At 54.7% G+C, this 18,939-nt stretch overlaps 1 protein-coding gene across 3 annotated transcripts in view; it reads right to left on the reverse strand.

Annotated features, from left to right (window-relative positions):
• Window positions 1-18,939, reverse strand: part of Cbfa2t3 (CBFA2/RUNX1 partner transcriptional co-repressor 3) — a 60,942-nt gene that overhangs the window by 22,897 nt on the left and 19,106 nt on the right. For 2 of the 3 annotated variants that reach the window (XM_045155079.1, XM_045155082.1), the window contains exons 2-3: window positions 3,901-4,044; window positions 281-358 (exon numbers count right to left, since the gene is read on the reverse strand). In XM_045155079.1, the coding sequence (XP_045011014.1) occupies window positions 281-358; window positions 3,901-4,021 (199 nt within the window). In that variant the 5' untranslated portion in view covers window positions 4,022-4,044. The remainder of the gene's footprint in view (window positions 1-280; window positions 359-3,900; window positions 4,045-18,939) is intronic. The other variant, XM_045155084.1, reaches the window with a different exon arrangement.

Consider the following 18,939-nt stretch of genomic DNA (forward strand, 5'->3'; position numbering starts at 1 on the left):
TCCTTATAGCTCTGCCATTGGCTTCAATCACCCCATTTTGCTCTTGGGGACAGCTCAGGAGGTATTCGTGTGCAAAGACCCCACAGCCTGAACACAGTATCTGTTGGGTCTCAGGCCCCAGAGGCCCTTCCTCCTGGAGTGTCTCTTGTCCATATGCGGAGGCCCTCCTTAGAGGCCAGCAATGGGGGTTATGAGGTGGACTGAAGTGGCCTACCAGGGCTTGTGGGGAAGCTAGAAGACAGGCCTCCAGAGGCATTGAGGTTTTTATTATTTTACTTACAGAGACAGACCATGGACCACTTTAAGCAGCCATGGAAACGGCCATGGGGCAGTGACGTCGCAGGCCCATCTTCGCCATCTGTAAGCAAAATAAGAAAAACATGCCGTCAGGAGGGCACTGTGCTGGCCCAGTCCCTCTGCCGTTCAGCAGGCCTGGGGATCACACTGTCATGACAGGGGCCAGTCCACTCCCCCTTTGGGCCACAGTCTCCTCTGCTGTAAAATAATGGCTTGCACAGGGTGTCTACAAGCATGTGACATCCCTGACCATGCTGGTGGGACACCTGGCTCTTAAAAAGCCCTCTTCTCAGAGGGTGCCGTCAGAACTGTCTTCAAGGGGCCTGAGGCTCCTGCTATGTGTTTTCAGTGAGTTACATTCAGGGACGGAGTCTCCAACCTCCATCCTGAAGTCTAGGGTGAAGTGAGGCAGCTGTGTCTGGTGTGAGAGAGGATGGTAGCCAAGATAGGTGGTAGCTCTGGGAATGTGTGGTGAGGCTCCAGTCTTGGGGTAAGAAAGGGTAGAGAGAGGCTCAACCCACCTAAGGGCTCCCAGCCTGAGAGGAGTATGGGTCAGAACCCCATCCCCTATTTTGCTCCAGGTCTCCACCTTCAGCCTGCTGCCTACCTTCCCCAGCCAGCTACAGCTTCAATTCCAAGATCAATCTGTGCCCAAGGTGGTCACAGGGCCAGGAAAACCAAAGCCCTCGAGTGGAGGTTCAAGGTCAGTCTCTTGGCTTGGCTCAGAGGCTCTGGGCAGGAATGTGTGGCCGGCTGCTGAGGCTTCACTAGGACTCTTTCCAGCCAGGTACAGGGGCATGGGTAACCACCACTCTCCGGGAATCATGAATTAGGAACAAGTCCAAGGTTACCTCGGGAGGCCAAGCATCAGATGGGCACTCCCATCGGACCCACAGACTCGAAGCAGAGGCTCAGAGATGAAGGGAAGCAGTTCGCCTCTCTGTGCAGAGCTGTGCCCTCTCCTGCCCCCAAAATATGACCCCCCCCGTAAGGTAGGACTAAGGGGACAGGAAGGACATGCCCCCCACCTCCAACTGCACACGTGCTGACCGCCCTTACATCTGTTCACAGGCCTCATGAAAGCAAAGTCCTGTGGGGCTCAGCTGACCCCCCACTGCATTCCCAACCGGGAATATCTGGCGCCCAGGATGGCACTTTTGGGATGAGTCGTGTGGGGTGGGGGAGGGGGTGCAGCAGGAAGTAGGCTGAGGGTGGTGTGCCGATGTGGGTGGGAGACAGCCCAGAGCTCCTGACCAGCCTTTCAACTTGCCTGTTTGTCCTTCCCACTTGGGGCCTTTGGACATTTTTTTTGGGGGGGGCATTTTTTATTGTTGTTATTTTTGAGGTAGTGTCTCACTCCAGCCCAGGCTGACCTGGGATTCACTATGTAGTCTCAGAGTGACCTCCAACTCACACTAATCCTCCTACCTCTGCCTCCCAAGTGCTGGGATTAAAGGCATGTGCCACCATACCCGGCTGATTTGGTGGAGGGGCATACTTTCAGGCTGTATGACAAAACCTTGTTGCCAGGAAGGAGAGACCCCTCCTCCCCCATAAACAAATTTCTGCCTTTGTGCCCCTAGGCTGAGGCATTGGCTGGTGACATCAGCACAGGCCAACAGCATCCCCTCTCACCTACCAGATGAGCTTGGAAGCCATCCAGCAGCCACAGACTGCCTGCGGTTCAGTCCAGAGGGAAGGATGGTTAGGGAAAGAGAGACATTACTGCACGCGCCACGTCAGCACCTGAGGATGGTGTGTGAAAAAAGGAACAGCCACTTCTGGCCTGGAGGAGTGTGGCCAGCAGTCCACCCACATGGCAGGGTCAGCTGCTCCCCTGGAGCAGTATGCTGGGGAGGACAGAGGTCTGACTACAGGAAGCAGGGCCGGGAGTCCCTAATATTTCAGGCTCGCCACACCATTGGGGTGCTGGCTCAGACAGATCTCATATATAACGAGAGTGAGTCATGGGCGTTTGTGGACGTTCAGCCACGAGAGCCGTGTTATGTGCTGAGCACATTTATTTTTTTAAGAGGCAGATATAGAGAATGGGCGCGCCAGGGCCTCTAGCTTCTGCAAATGAACTCTTGTCCATCTGCATCTGGTTTACATGGGCCCTGGGGAATAGAACCTAGGTCCTTAGGCTTCACAGACAAGCACCTTAACCACTAAGCCATTTCTCCAGCCTCCAGGCACATTCTTGGGCATTCCTAGCTCCATGACGCTGCACCTGGGAGTAAGTGGCATCACCCTGGAAGCAGAAGCCTGGTCTAGAGCTGACACCCTGCCATCATGGCCACTCACCCCTCAGCCAGACCCATCTTTCTCCAGATGGAAGGGACAAAGCCCCAGCCTGGGAGGGCAGATCGAGCTAGCACCCTGTATGCAGGGAAGGAGGGGTCCAAGGGAGCACAGGTCCTGGCCTGCTGGGGACCGGGGATTACCATTCCCGGAAGTATCTTGTTTCAGTTGGAGATCTGGGGAAGATCAGCTTTGAAGCTGGGGTGGTGGTGGCATGTTTTCTCTCCATCCGCCAGAACACTGGGGACACAATCCCAAGACTCTCTCTCGGGGGACAGGAGATACTATCTACTACATTGGCTCAAGCCTGGGTTTTCCTTTTTCCAAACTGTTCAGGACCCCAGTGAAAAGGGGCTCCAGTGGTGGCTGTAGAGGAGAACTGGTTTCTCCTGCTCTATGTTCCCTGGAAGCCCCCCAGAGTGCTGTAAGATAGCCCGAGAGTTCGAGAAGTGGCAGTGCGCACGGCTGGTTCTAGTCCCGCCCAGCCTGCTTTTTGTCGTATCCCCGGTGGCTGAAGCCCTGGGGGGTTGGCTGTGGACTTCTGGGCACCTGCTTCTGGACTGAGCCTCTCCACAGCCAACATTACCTGTGAGTGACACAAGGCAAGTCCTTGCCCCTTTCTGAGCTTATGTTGTCCTGGGTGTGGGGAGGGCCTCCTTAGGGTGGCAGTTCACAGGTAGTGGCCAGTTACTATCCTGTGCCTATGGTAAGTGGACACTTGGGTTGTAGAGATGGCTCAACAGCTAAAGGGGCTTGCTTGCAAAACCTGATGGCCTGGGTTCGATTCCCCAGTACCCACATAAAGCCAGATGTGCAAAGTGGTGCATGCATCTGAAGTTCATTTGCAGTAGCAAGAGGCCCTGGTTGCACCCATTCCCTCTCTGCTTACAAACAGATAAATAAAATCTTTTTTAAAAAGGTAAGTTGCAGCCGGGCGTGGTGGAGCACACCTTTAAACACAGCACTTGGGAGGCAGAGGTAGGAGGATCGCCATGAGTTCGAGGCCACCCTGAAACTACAGAGTGAATTCTAGGTCAGCCTGGGCTAGAGTGAGACCCTACCTCAAAAAAAAAAAAAAAAAAACAAAAAACAACAACCCCAAAAACGGTAAGTTGGCACGGATCAGTTAACCCATTTCAACCGCATGGTAGCAGTGAAGCAGGAGCCACGGCCAGCCCCACTGGTAGCTCACTTAAAGTCACATCGCAGACTTGGGAGTTCAAACAAATTTGAAGTAACTATACTCACACTGCAGCTCCTGCCCTGAGCTGCTTAGGACAGAGGCCGGGGTACGTGACTCACGTGTGTGAGGTGTGAAGGAAGGAGGTCGTGTGGCTCCCTGGGACACCGCAGGTGGCGGGGGTGGCATGCTGGGGGGCGTGGACCGAGGCTGCGTCTTCACCTCAGCCGGGGAGTCAGGCATCTCTGCGGCCTTCTTCCTGTTGGCTAGGGGGAGAGAGGAAGATGATGGCAAGGCAGCTAGAGGCGGAGGCAGCTGGTCCACACCTGAGCATGGGCCCGAGCATCCCCTTGCCAGGTGTGCTTCTGGCTTCACCCATCCCACGGGAGCCCCAGGTGTCTTCACAGGTGGCTGGCATATGCTCACAGGTGACCCAGGGGCAAAGCCAGGCCGAAAGGTGGCTAGCCAGGACTTCTGGGGGGGTGGGGTGCACACCAGGGAGTTGGTGACATCCTATGGCAGAGTCCTATGCTCCAGACCCAGGGCCTGAGAATCTGCACTTGCAAGGTGGGGGCTTCCCAGAGGGAGCAAAGGGACCCTGGGGTGTAGAACCCCTATTTTAACCTTTTTCCTGCCCCATGGCCCTCATGACTCCAGTGGGAGTTTGTGTAGATGACAGGGTGTCTGTGACCTGGTCCCTGAAATGTGGCCCACAGGTTCAAGACAGCTAGGCCCAAGCAGGTTACAGTGAACCCGCTCTGTGAGGTCAGCGGAAAGATGGCGAGGCAGGCGAGGGTGAGGGAGGGGCGGATTTTCAGCTGTCAATGCCTGCAGAGCAGGACCTGGTGGCAAAGGTGGTGGGCCCCGGGCCAAAAGGCCTAAGCCAGAACTTGCCTGGGACATTCTTTGAGACCTGGGGTTTCCTTTCACCTCAAGGGAGGGTCATGGCGCCAAGGTGCATGGGAAGGGCCTGAAAGTCGCTTCAGTGTCAGGTGGCCTAACAAGGTGGAACTGCTGCTTGCTGTGAGCACAGGGCAGACCATGCCGCCCCAACGCGCGCCCACCACCCACGTCCTGCTTACAGTCATGCTCACGGAGCCTTCCGCAGGCTGAGGCATGAAGAAGGCGGAGCCACAGCATTTGGAGGCTCCACGCCCACTGGATGTCACTGTCTGCAATTGTGCTTATCATCTCTCTCCTCTCTGCTCTTCCTGCCCTGCCCTCTTCTCCCAGGGCACCATCGCCTTCAGGTGCAGACACACATGTGGGTCCAGGCTACCCAAGCTCTGTGGCTGGTAATCAATAAGTGATATTCACTGGTTTTGATACGCCAGATGGAGTGCAGCCCCCTTCCTTCCTTCCTTTTTCCTGAGGCAGGGTCTCACTCCAGCTCAGGCTGACCTGGGATTCACTATGTAGTCTCAGGGTGGCCTCAAACTCACGGCGATCCTCCCTTCCCTTTTTCCAGAGGGGAGAAAAGCTCAGCGAACCAAAGGGCCTGCATGCTGGCCGGTGTCTGGGCCAAGGGGGAAGAGGCAGGAAGCCCCCATCCTGCTGGGCCCACAAGGAGAGGGAGCAGATGGCACACAGCAGCCACCCAGGCCGCGGCACCTGCTGTCCCCCAGCTGCGGCCTCTGGCCCCCCTCCCACCAGTGCCTGGCCCCTCCCCTCTCCTGCCTGTCCGAAGCTGACGGCTGAGCACACGTGTGGCTGCAGCTGTGGGGATCCATCATCGCCGTGCCTGGCTGCAGGGCTGGTGGCCAGTCTCCGGTGACAACCAAAGAAGGCCACTGCGACAAGCGGCTCTGGCAGGGAGCGGTCCATCCCCACCAGCCCTTCACCTGCCCGGGCCGCCCTTGGGCCTGCGGGCGGATGACACCGCCTGGGAGGGCACGGCCAGAGCCAAGTGTCTCAAGTACCAGGCTGGCCTGGGACGCTGGGGACACCCTGTGTCTCGGAAACCCTTCACCAAGGGGAGGTGGCTTCACCTGAGCCTTGAGAAGCAAACAAATTAGAACAAGGGGTAATCACACATCTCTGGGCAGCCTGGTTCTGGGCACTGGCTGTCAGCTTTTAAGGACACTTGTTTAGCTCTGAGTCTCTGGCAGGTTTCACTGACTGGCAGGCCAGTGGGTGCCACAGACCACCACGCCACATTACAGCAACCGCCATGCTGTCCCTCTGTCAATAATTACGGAGTCACAGCCGTATGCCCACGACACTCCAGGCACCGTGCTGGTGCCCGAGGGCCAGCAGGGAACTTAACGTCCTTCCCTCCTGCATCATCGGAATGGAAGTGGCCCGAGGCAGTCCACTCGCTTAGGAGCCTCACTCAATGCAGCGGACTTGGTGGATGTCTCAGGTCTCATTTCCAGTCAAGTTAGTACAAGTCAAGTCTCGCTGAGGTAGACACCACCCAGAAAATCAGGGTTGGTTGGAGCTGCTCTCTCATCCCTTGACCCCCTCGCCGTCACTAGAGTCGGGTCACACCCACCTACAGCCTTGGCCATACTCTCCCTCAGCCTCCTCAGAGGTAGTCTCACAGACCCATTTCACAGAGGAGAAACTGAGGCTCAAGAACTGACTTCTCCAAAGCCACCGGCTGTGCGGGGCAGCACCGGGTCAAATCCTCCCCTGTCCATGACATGGTTCTCTACGCACCCATCTGCTGAGGCCTGTTTTCCCAGTTCCCAACTTGGGCTGCTAGGCTGACTTTTTTTTTTTTTTAATTGACAACTTCCATAATTGTAAACAATATCCCATGGTAACTCTCCCTCTCCCCCCACTTTCGCCTTTGAAACTCCACTCTCCATCATATCCCCTCCCCCTCTCTATCAGTCTCCCTTTTATTTTGATGTTATGAACTTTTCCTCCTATTATGATGGTCTTGTGGAGGTAGTGTCAGGCACTGCGTCATGGATAGCCTAGGCAGACTTTTTTTTTTTTTTTGGTTTTTCGAGGTAGAGTCTCACGCTAGTCCAGGCTGACCTGGAACTGGCTATATGGGCTCAGGGTGGCCTCGAACTCTCAGCAATCCTCCTACCTCTGCCTTCCAAGTGCTGGGATTAAAGGCATGTGTCACCACGCCCAGCCTAGGCAGACGTTTTTAACCAACTGAATTGGGCTTTGCTCGCTGCGAGGTGAGCTGGGCGGGAGAGAGCAGTAACAGCTGTCCTGGAGGCAGCACTGCTGGTCACCACGACTTCCACGTGTTGGCTGCTGACCTCAGGACTCCCCCAGGGTCTCACCACAGCTCACAGCCCATGACAGCACAGCCAGAAGTCAAACTGGGCCATTGGTGTGGATGGTTTTGAACAGGCCACTGTGCTCGGGGGCTTCCAGAGCACAGCGACTACCCGTAGCCACCGTGAGGCCCATGTGGAAGAGGCATGGAGGTGGCTATGGTAGACAGGCTTAACAGTATGTCCCCAGGGCCACTGGCCAGTCCTGCTCCTCATCCTTCCCACAGGAAGGTATCTAGTAAAGCACACAGCCACTGACCATCTGGATGCAGCAAGCCCCTAAACTCAGAGCAGATACCCGTGTGGGCACCTGGACTGCAGTGGTGCAGGGAAAGCAAGTGGGGCGTGGGTCCCTCAGGAGTTTGGAAGTTTAAGGTGGGCAGCAACAGGAAGGCAGATTTCACCGAGGGGTGGGTCCGTGCACCCTCCATGGTTCCACGTAGCTGGAGAAATCGAGTCTCGGAGAAGACAACATCGATTAGACAGCCAGAAAAGCACAGGCCTGGCTCAGGGCTTCCTCGTCGGCATTCCTCACACTCCACTGCTTACTGTGGTCGTTGATAGGACTTTGACTCCGTCCTCAAGGTGGTTCAGGCATCCTGCCCACATTGGGATGGCACATGGGCTGTCAGGGAGATGGGAGGGATTGATGCCTTGGATCTGAGGCTGGCGATGGGGTGTGTCGTCCCCATAGGACTAGGTCAGTGGGTGACTGACACCCAGGGTGCCTTGAGGCAGGTGGGGTGAGGACTGTCTTCCCAACTCCTTGAGGCTCCTTACAGATCTGAGCTCCCATGAAGCAGTGTCCTGTCCAGCTCCACGTCTACAGCAAGAGGGTAAGTCAGTGTCATGGCGGCAGTAGGGCCCCAGTCCCCATGGGCACCCCTGTTTCTTCTTGAGAGTCTCAGATCCCTAGGAGGAGACTGGCCAGGGAAGGAGGGCCCAGCATAGCACAGGCAGAGGCTGTGGAACTTGAAGGGACGTGGGGTTGTCTGGTGCCCAGGGCAGGGGTGGTTGTGAGGACTGCTGTCATTGGCTTGGTGGCACTCTGTTGGTGCGGTGTCTCCTACTCTCTCCATGGCTCAGGACAGTACTGTAATCGTCATGTTGGGGCACATGGGGCATCCTCTGGAGGTACCAGGCTCTCTCATCCTGTGGATATATGGTGAGGAGCCATGGCATGGTGTTATGTAGCCCCAAATAGCTAGGATGTGAGCGGGGAGCAGTGTTTATTATATGAGGGTCTGAACATCCCTCTGATGTACAGTCAGCCCTGTGGCACCTTACTGGTGGGGAAAGCAAGGCACAGAGAGGTTAAGTGGCCAGGAGACCCTGGTCCAACCACATGGTCTCTAAAGTATTTCTCCAGCATTTATACCTCCATGGCCCTGGCTTAGGGCAGGAAATTTGTGATCTACCCACTCCGAGTCCCAGGAACTCCACAGAGAGCCAGGCAGAGGCTTGGCGCAAAGTTCATCCTGAGGGGTGCAGCTGAGTGGTGAACCCTGAGGCGATACCCCACCCACGGAGCCCGAGGTCACAGGCGCCTGGGACAGTCTCAGGGAAGAAAGGCAGTGCTCAAGTCTGGCTCCTCCTCTACCCTGTCCCAGCTGCTTTCCACTTCCCACCCTCCAGAAAATTCCCAGACCCCATGGCTGCCTGTGGGCCCAGGGGAGCCCCTGTGTCCTTCCCGACAGTACCCGGTTCCCAGCTGAATGCCGCTGCGTGTCCATGGAGGAAGCGGCTCTCCAAGGCCAGGCGGGGCTGGTGGGAAAGAACACGGAATGTGCCGCAACAGGCCACTCCATCCATCACTGTCCCTGTCGGCTGTGGTTCCCAGCCCGCCCTCCCAGCTGGGAACTGGCCACAGCCCAGCACTCCCAAGCCAGGCTCTCGGGCCCTCGTGGAGGAGGCACCGGCCCTGGTGCTGTCTTCCTGGCTCCGCTCTTCAGTCCTGTTGTGTCCCTGGCAAACAAGAGAACCTTGGCTTGCACTGCTCAGCCTGACCGGCATCTGCAGTGACCGCAGGTGACCCTTACAAAAACCTTGGGACCAGGAAGGGGAGTAGGTCACAGCAGGTACTGACAAGAAGTCTCAGAGGCAATACAGCTGTGGCCACAAAGTCCTGACTGTGAGCCAGGCCCTCACATGAGCGCTGTGTCCATCACCTCATGTTGGCCCTCAGGTCCATGAGGTTGGCAGACGAGGCACAGTGAGCGCTGGGCTGTCCTGGAATGGATGCAGTACCTTCACTCCTGGGTTGACTGCAGCGAGGTAGGGGGTTTAAGGCCTATGGAGATCAGAGAGGTGTCGTGAAAGGTCTCAAGGGCCCCAGTGTATTTGCCCTTCACACCCCCAGGGACCTCAGTGAGGATGGACGGCACACAGTTCATCACTGGTAGCCATGTAGCTGAGGACATTGAGGATGGAGGGAGTATGTTCTACTGGTGGCAATTTTCTCCTTGAGTCATGAAACTATAGTGTCTTGTAGGAAAAGTGAGATGAGCCAAAACAGCCGACCTTGTGAAGCTAAGATCACCCCACTGTAACCTCACAACCTGGTCAGGCCTTCCCAACAGCTAAGGCCACCTGAGGTCACTGTGATGCCATACAGTGGGTGAGGGGCACTAAATCCCTATCTCTTGAGATCCAGCCTCTATACCTGGCTGGGCACAGGCCAAAAACACTCTGCTACCTGGGCCAAGGTAAACCCATATGTTTAGATTTCCTGGGAGCTGGGGGTGGTGGTCGCCAGTCACCACTCCAAGACACAAGCCCAAGCCAGTCCCTTGAAGATGGCTCTGTCCCTACTACCCCGTAGTCTCTCTTCAGCCCCAAGATACTCCTGCCCCAGGGCTTTTGCACTAGCCAGCCCTTCTGTGGGAGTACCAGCCCCTCCATCCACAGTTTACCCTCTCATCCTTTGTACCTTTTGCCAGATTCTCAGAGACTCTGTACCACAGAGGCATCTGGCAGCCATGCGGTCCCCTTCCTATGGGAAAGCCGAGTAACTAACTGAGCAGTGGGAAGGCCAGATGGCTGTCAGAGACCACAGCTTGTGGAGCTGCCTGGCCAGTTTCAGCGTTTTGACACCTCCATGCAGGCTAATGGAGTGCCTCTGCCAGTATTTCCGTATCTCCATCCATCCATCCTTCATCCACCTACCCACCCATCACCCATTCACGATTCATCTATGCCCTCACCCATCTGTCCATCCATCCTCTATTTACCCATTATATAACCCATTATCCCATCCATTATCTATTCCTGCTCTATGTATCTATCCATTCACTATCCCTCCATCACACATACATGCATCCGCTTACCCACAGCCCTGTCATATCACAGATAACCCTAACATACCCTTGCAAGCTGGACACCAGCCTCAGGGGTCCCTCACACCTTCCACAAACAATGAGCAGTGAACAAGGAGCCCAAGTGTATGGGAAAGGGGGATTGAGTGGAGCAATACACAGTGGAGCCCCACTTTAGGGAGATTTACAGAACCCTCTGGACAGGGTGACAGAGTCATGTGGGGAAGCCCATGGCTACTGCTAAGCACAGGTGTGGACAGCCACAGCTCCCTGGAAGACAGGGCCATCCTACTTGAGTGTTCAGTGCCTGAGGGCTTATAAAATATGATTATGTCCTGGCATGTCCAGTTTTGTGGCTTTTCTGGTGATGTAACCTTGTGAGGGGCCCTTGAAGTGTAAGATGGGGTGACGGGAATAGCACAGAGTGATCCTTACAGAGGGTCTTGATACCCCAAGATAGCCTCTTGTCACCATGATGCCACCCCCTTTGGGGACATGTACATCTTCGAAGCAACTGATGAAGCAGGCGTTTGCACTCCCAACCCAGCAGGGACTCTGGAGAGGTTGAGCCTAGAGATGGCTCCTCCACCTCAGTGGTCTCCCCCAGGGACCTTGCCCAGGGCCTGACCTTAGTGAGACGGCAGCCTCCTATCCTGGACCCTGGGGTTAAGCCACAGCATCTGGAGTCCCCAGAGGGCTCCTGTGATCCAGAGTCATCTCTCCCACCCAGGACAAGTATCTGGGGGTTCACAGAAAAGTCTCCAGCAGGAGACTTGTTCTCAGAAGGCCGTGACTGGGTCAGACCTGAACTCCCAGGCCAAGGTGCAGCAAGGGGCCGTGGGCTTTTCCTGGACGACCCCACGTCTTGGCCAAGCAGTCTGACGTTGGGGGACGAGCTCTGTTCTGCCTTATCCAAGATGGGGGGGGCGGGGCTCAGCTTTGATCCCTCAGGCAGGGAGCTTGGAGTGGGTGGGACACAGCCCTAATGAGTCCCAGGTGTCGCTGGAGTGACTTCCCACATCTGTTTTCCATCAGCCTCCACCGCCCATGAATAAGTAATAATACAAAAATACAGGGATTACTGTTTCCCGGTCCGTGCTCCGCTGGTTGGCGGCCCTCCCACCCTGGTGGCGACTCAACTCCTAGCCAAGGCTGCGTTTTTCCCGCCAAGCCCTGCCCTGTCTTTGGAGGCCTGACCCAGGACGGCCATTCCTCTGGCCCAAGCATGCTGCCTGCTGCCCTTGCTCAGCACTGGGCCACCCCCGGACAAATCCAGAAATCCCACCGCCCCAGGTCTGCGGGGATGATGATGGGTTCAAGGTCTCCATGGCCACAGAACAGAGCCTGGAAGGAGGGGGCTAAGTTACTACCCTGAGTGAATTAGCGGTGGGCGGGGGTAACTCCTGAGTGACCCTGAACTTTGGGACCCACCAGCAAAATGGAGGCACATCTTAGGGTGGGGCCACTTGGGACAGTAAACACAAAGAGGTTTTGTAGCTCCAAGTGGAGATCTGGGCTCAACCCTCTACTCTATCTCCAATGCCCTCAAGAAGGCAGGCAGAAAAGAAGTGTCTCAATCTCAGGATCCCCAAGGAAACTTCACTGGCTTTGCCTTTTCCTAGGCTGGGCCTCAGTTTTCTCGTCTGCAAAGTGGGAAGAATGAGCCCATGCCACCAAATTGGAGTCAGCAGGACATGTGCTCTAATCTGAATAAAGTGCCTACAGGCTAGGCATGGTGGTACATGTCCATAGTGCCAGCGACTCCAGAGGCTGAGGCAGGAAGACTGGAAATTTGAGGCCAGCCTAGTCAATCTATTAAGACCCATCTCACAATTAAAAAATATGTATATATAGAAAGGGCTGGGGATGTAGCTTAGTGGCAGAGCACTTACCCAGGCTGCGTGAATGAGGCCCTGGACTCAACTGCCAGCATTGTAAAGAGAAAAAGAAACCATCTAGAAATGGCACCTGGTACCTGTGGGGCAAGGCACTGGGTCCTTCCACAGATGGTCACACTAGGCAGAGTGGGGGAGCCATGGAGCAGCATGCACTTTGTGCTACATGGCATGTTCAACTGGCTTCCTGCTGCCTCTGCACCCACCTCAGCTCTCAACTCACCCCCTCATTTTTCCCAGTGAAGCTGTGGGGAGTCAGAGCCCAGTTTACAGGTGTGGAACTGAGGCACGGAGCTGTGATGTCACTGATGCCATGACTATGTTACACCATAGCTCCCAGTTTGTCCAGCTTAGCTAGTAGGGTCTGTCCTCTGTCCAAGCGCCCAGAGCCCAGCCCAGTGACAGTGGACATAGGAGACTGCTGGGAAGAACACTTCACAGCAACAGAGGGGACAACGTGGTCCAGAGCTGGCCAGCAGTGGCTACAATTGTCATAAGCAGGTGAAGGAGTCGGACAGGCTGAGGAAGGTTCTTCTTTCATGAGCCACTAAAGAACCACCCATGATTAGCTCTAGGGTCCCCTGAGCAGGTGATCTGGCACCAGGTGGGGACAACCCAGCTAGATAGGTCCAGCCTCTCTTCCCTTTCCACTGAGAGAAAAACAATCCCCTCTTTCACTTGAGGCCCAAGAAGTGTCTCTGAAATGTTGGGCTCCAAAGTGAACCTGGGTGCATGCGTTCTTTGGCAGGCAAGTACCTTAATTGCTGAGCCACCTCTCCGGCCTCCCTGCTTCACTTTCTTTACCGTATCTCTCAGTACCTAAGTCAGGGTCAGTGATGGGCCCTGTGTTAGTGGCCTGATTCCCAGGACAGAACTCAGCACATGGCCTAAACACTGAGTCAGAGAAGACACGCTCACCATCCTGCCATAGTTCCCTGCTTTCTTTGCTACCCTGGGCCAGTTCACTGGCTGAGCTTTACTGGGGACCTGTCCCTCCAGTGGGTAATCCCAACAGGTAGCTCCCCTCATGTATAAAGTGGGGAGCAGAACACCTTCTAGTTATCTGCTGACTGATGAGCCAGTCCTACAGCCAGAGTTGAACACGTGCTGGGCTCGGTATTACATCCTGCAAGGTGGACTCACTACATGGGACTTATCCGAACCCCAGCCTCTTGCAAACGGCCCCTTCCCAAGCCCGCAGCTCTGACTGGGACAGACAGAATCCGCTTAGCACCCTTTGCATGGGGCTGACATCCTTTGGCTAACAGGATGCAGCAGAAGTGAAAGGAGACAACTCGCCCGGTGCAGAGGCTGCCGGCCGCACAGCCTTCCTCCTGGAGCCCAGTGTGCACGTGCCTGAGTCCCTGGGGGAGCACAACGCACACGTGGGTAGAGCTGGCCTAGCTGAACCCAGCCATTCAAGAGCCTGGCACTCAGCATGGCAGCGGCCACAGAGCGGAGGGAGGGCAAGGTTAGCTGGGGATTGGAAGTCACCTGCGGTACCTGCCTGCAGTGGTTCCTGCAGGACTGCCAGTGGGATAGCAGAGAGGGCTCCACAGAGCTCAGGCTGGGGTGGTTTGTTACACACAACAGCTGACCGGGACCCCTGGGATTCCATCCCCGTCTATCTGACAGCTGGAAGGGACCCTGAAACCAATAAGCCAACTTTATAGATGGGGGTTGACAGAGAAGTAATCCGTGGCATCTGCAGCCAAATCAGACCTCAGATGCCAAGGGTCATTGTCCATCCTCGCCTCCTCTGCTCTTACTCCTCTGTGGTAGCATCAGAGCTTCAACAGAGCACGTCCACCCTCGGGGCTGCACTGCGAGGGAATTATCACCATGCACGTAAACATTTACCAGTGACGAGGTTCATCCCGGTGCCGTGAGCACAAGAGACAGAGGACAAACAGGGCTGGTCAAGGAAGGCACCCAGTCCGTGCGGTACCGAGGATCCCCTACAATCATGCATTCACAGTGGAAACCCGTTGGTCAGTATCTGCCAACCTGAGCCATCTCATGGAAGGCAGAGCAGTTTCCCTCCTGGCTTAGAGTCACAGTGATGAACCTCAGGGAACATGAACCAGATGTTCATTAGCTACTTGAGCATAAGAGGCCTAACTCCCAATTTAAAACTTCCCAAGTGCCCATCAAACAGGGAAAGTTCACAAACTGTGGCACGTGCGCGCGTGTACACACACACACACACACACACACACACACACACACACACACGGTAGAATGTTACACAGTAATGAAAAAGGGCACTTGACCATGATGACATGGTTGCATGTCACACACACACAATTGAGTGAAGAGGCCAAGTCCCAAGGGCATACCCTGAGGGTCCCTGTGTAGGAAATTCACAAACACCGGGTCCAGAGTCAGGATGACACTTCATTCTGACGGGGAAGTAACAGGAGGAGCCTGGGAGGCAGACCTGGAGCTAGTCAAGCAATGCTTGTTGACTGTGTGTGCACACTGAGCTATCAGGCTGGTCTCAGGCATCTCTTGCAAACTCAATGCTACAAAACACCATCTGCTGATATGGAAAAGTGACCTGGGAATAAAAACCACAGTGATGACAGTGTATTAATTCCCCTGTGGACAAAAATGCACGCAGAGAGGAATGACAGCAGTACTTGTAGGTTAGGAGGCAGCTGGCACTGTTAAGCTCCTATCTGCACTTCTGAACAAGAGCCTGAGGCCCACAGATCCCGCTGAAGATCCCAGAGCCTCAGCCCAGCCTGCGACACTGTCCATCATGGAGGGTCTTCACAGCACCCTGGGCCGAGCAGAGTTAAAGGTGAGGGAGTGAGAGAGGGGAGCTCCGAGCGGCTGGAATTAAAGCCTTCCACGCTCTCCGCGGGGCTGCAAATGGGATCCAGATGTCCAGGCCTGCTCACCCTGCGGCTGGCGCGCAAAGGAAGCACATTCCTCGCCCAGCTGCTGGGGCTGCGCAGCCAACAACTCCCTAAGAGCTGTGGGGGAGGCGCCCCACCATCTGGGCCGCCCGCTGCCAGGGGAGGCTGCCAGACTGGGGGAGGGGCCACAGAGGAAGGGCCTCCTCATTCAGCATGGGTCCTGGCGTGGGTCCCTTCCCATCTCCTGCCCCTCATGCCACCAAGAAGTCAGCATCTGTAGCTTGACACCGCTTGCTAAGTACAAACAGCAGTGACCGTGAAGGTGGGGCCGGGCTGTGTGGGTAGGCGGGCAGTAGGAGCTACGGGTTGGTGGGTACATAGGTGGATGGGTGACAGACAGGTATGGTGGGGGATAGAGGGTGGGTGTGTAACCAGGTGGAGGGGTAAACGGTTTGGTATGTGGGTTGGTGGACGATGGGAAGGTGGAGTGGTGAGGTGAGTGGGCAGTGAATAGGTGTATGGTCAGAGGGACGGGCAAGTGGATTTGTGACTGGGTAGATGAGGGGTGGATGGGCTGGTGGCTGAGTGAGTAGATCAGTAGGCAGATGGATGGATGGGCAGGTGGGTAGTTGGATAGATGAGAAGATAGATGGGTGGGTAGGCAGACTGACATGTAGTTATGTGTGTGTGGAGGGAGAGAATATAGGGACCAGCAGATGGGCAAGCTGGTCATAATGGCAGGACTGCCCTGGGAGGTCATGTGGTCCATCCCTTCAGTGAGCCCCTTACCCTCAACGGGCCTCTCCCATATTAACCCTTAACAGTTCAGCAGTGTCACAAAGGCCTCCTACCCGTCCATCTATCCACTCACTAGTCAGTCGTCAGTCCCCAGTCACTCACTCGTTCACTAGCAGGCCAATAAGTCACTTGCTCTCTCATTGAGGTTCACTCATGCAGAGGCACTTATTTCCTGGCACAGTGGAGCTGGCCTTCAGCTGAGTGTTGGAGGGAGATGATATCACTTTGGGGCCCTAGCATCAGAGAGTTTTCTTGCTTCTGAACCAGTGTTCCTGGTGTGCACACAGGGTCAGAAGACTGGGGAGTTGCCCCAGGGAAGGTAGCTGTGGAGATGAAGGAAGTGTTTAGTGAGTGCCTCACATCTGCTTTCCTGGCCCAGACCTGGCTAGGTTGTGATGGGGAAACCTGGAGAGGGTGCCTCACCTTGTTCCCAAGAGGGACTGGGGCCGAGCCTCTGGCAGGACATACAGAAGGGCCTTAAGTAGCCAAGACTGTGTGAGTGCATATGTGTGTGTACACGTGCATGTGTAAGTGAGCTGTCTGCATTCATTGGGAGGGCTGGTGTCTGTGTGTGTATCTTCTTTAGTGAAGGGCATGTGGTCCCAAGGACGGGTACAACCTTCTGGTGTAGACGCAAGGTGACCTCACATGTACCCATGGCAGCTCCACAAGGTGGAAGGCGCTGCCTCTCGAAATCACAGGTCAGGGAGGACAGCTTCCTTCTCTTTGCCTCCCCTCTGTCCTGCTCTTCTATTTTAAACCTTGTCCTCGACTTATTTTTACAATCCACACCACCCACCAGCAGTGTGAAGCTTGGCTCGCCCTGGGTGGTGGTGGAGAACTAAGACTGCCCAGGCTGGAGACAGTGGGGAGACAATGATGGAGGATAACAGATAAACGCAAGTTACCGGAAGAGTCAATGAACAGATACTGCGTTGCAGGTTGGGCCTGGTGTGCAGGTCTGTAACCCAGCTACTTGGGAAGTTAAGACAAGAGAGTTAAAAGTTCAAGGCCCGGGGCTGGAAAGTTGGCTCAGTGGTTAAGGCACTTGTCTGCAAAGACTAATGACCTAGAAGCCAGATGCACAAAGTCATGCATGCATCTGGAGTTCATTTTCAGTGGCTAGGGGCCCTGGAGCACCCATTCTCTCTGTCTCTCTGTGTGTCTTTCTCTGCTCACAAATAAACAAATAACAATGTTAAAAAAAAAAAAGAAAACAAAAAACAGTTTTAAAAAAAGATCCTGGTGCACTCACTCATTCAACATTTCTTTGCAAATAAAATATAAAAAGAAATTTAAAACTTCAAGGCCTGCTTGGGTTACAGAGGGAGTTCAAGGCCAGTCTGGGAACCCTAGGACTCTGTCTTGAAATAAGTTTAAAAAAGAGCTGGGGGGCTGGAGAGAGGGCTTAGTGGTTAAGGTGATTGACTGCAAAGCCAAATGACCCAGATTCAATTCACCAGGATCCATGTAAGCCAGATTCACAAGGTGGCACATGCATCTGGAGTGGTATACCTACTCTCTCTCTGCCCCTCTCTCAAATACACATACACACACACACACACATATCTACCTCTCTGTGTATACATATATGTATATGTATATGTATGTATGTATATTTAAAAAAAGGGCTGGGGCTCTCGCTCAGTGGTAAGCACATGCCTAGTGGACACAAGGCTCTGAGCCCAATTATCATCACTGCTAAAAACAACAAAACAAGGAACTGATAAAATTTGAGAACTTGCTTTGCAATAAGAATCTGCCAGGTCCAGCTTCTGGGTGATTCTAGTACCAAGGGGACAGCAGCCCCCTATGAGTCTGTGCCAGAGCCCTGAGAAGAAGTCAGCAGGAGACCATGAACCTCCTGCCCAGCACCAGGATCTTTCTCTGTTGACAGTGAGGTGCCCCGGGCTCCACTGTTCCCCACTATTTTCACTGTTTAAAAACATGCAAATTACTGCACACCACCTCAAAGCCTCAGAGTCATGCTGCCAAGGTAAAAATCATAATGCTTCTCACATGAGTGCTAAATACCAATAAAGGCAGAAGGCAGGAGGATCATCATGAGTTCGAGGCCACCCTGAGACTACATAGTAAATTCCAGGTCAGCCTGGGCTAGAGTGAGACCCTACCTACCTTGGAAAAACAAAACAAAACAGAGAATGTTTTTCCTGATGTGTTAGGATTTTTTGCTCACTCCAATGACATGACATGTGACATGTGATGTACACATGAAGATGGGCTTGGAGTCCACACCAGAGACCTGAGACTTCTGCCTTCCTCAGTGGAGGTGGGAACGTGATCTACTTGGTCACAGGATAAACAACAACTATGCTGAGAAGATGGAGCACGGAGGGGAGGAAGGGGAGGGCAGGATAGTTTGGACACCTCTCACTTCCAAGGGCTTCTCATCTGCCTCACCTCCTCCTAGGTACCAGGACATTCTGTGAGCTGGAGTTAACCCATGGTGAGTTGGCTCCACACAGCACCATCCTGAGGATCCACAGAGTCTGAGAGGGAGGTGAGCCTGTGGTACCCTCTCCCATTCCATTCAGGTGAGCACACACCCAGAGCAGTGTCAGGGTCTTCCCAATCTGCATGCTGCCTTTGAGAAGGCCCAGCAGGGTCCAGGCTTAGGACTGGGTCTCTCCCCAGCATCAGAAGGGGCCAGTGGTTTTCCTGCTCTTTCAAGGGAGGTGAGGGGCTTTCAGAAGACCTCAGGGGAATTCTGTGAATGCAGGAACCAGGCCTGTGGATCCAGGCCCACACTGAGGCTTATCAGCATACCATGGCTGAGGTCAGAGCTTGCAGCTCCAGGCTCCAAGTACTTCGAGTTCTGAGGCCACTCAGCTAACAGCTCCCAAACCCCAAACCCAGTTTCCCAAATGTGCTGTTCCCTGAGTCAAAATCTTTGGCTATGGCTGGTCTTCTAGGTAAACTCTGGGTGCTTATGAGGCCTGGAGGCAGGGGCAGCCTCACCTCACTCAGAGGGAAGAGGGCTCTTTTGCAGCCTGGGGCTCTGCTCCAGCCTAAGGAGCCAGACCATAT

Source organism: Jaculus jaculus, chromosome 1, assembly GCF_020740685.1.
Source record: "Jaculus jaculus isolate mJacJac1 chromosome 1, mJacJac1.mat.Y.cur, whole genome shotgun sequence".
NCBI lineage: Eukaryota > Metazoa > Chordata > Mammalia > Rodentia > Dipodidae > Jaculus > Jaculus jaculus.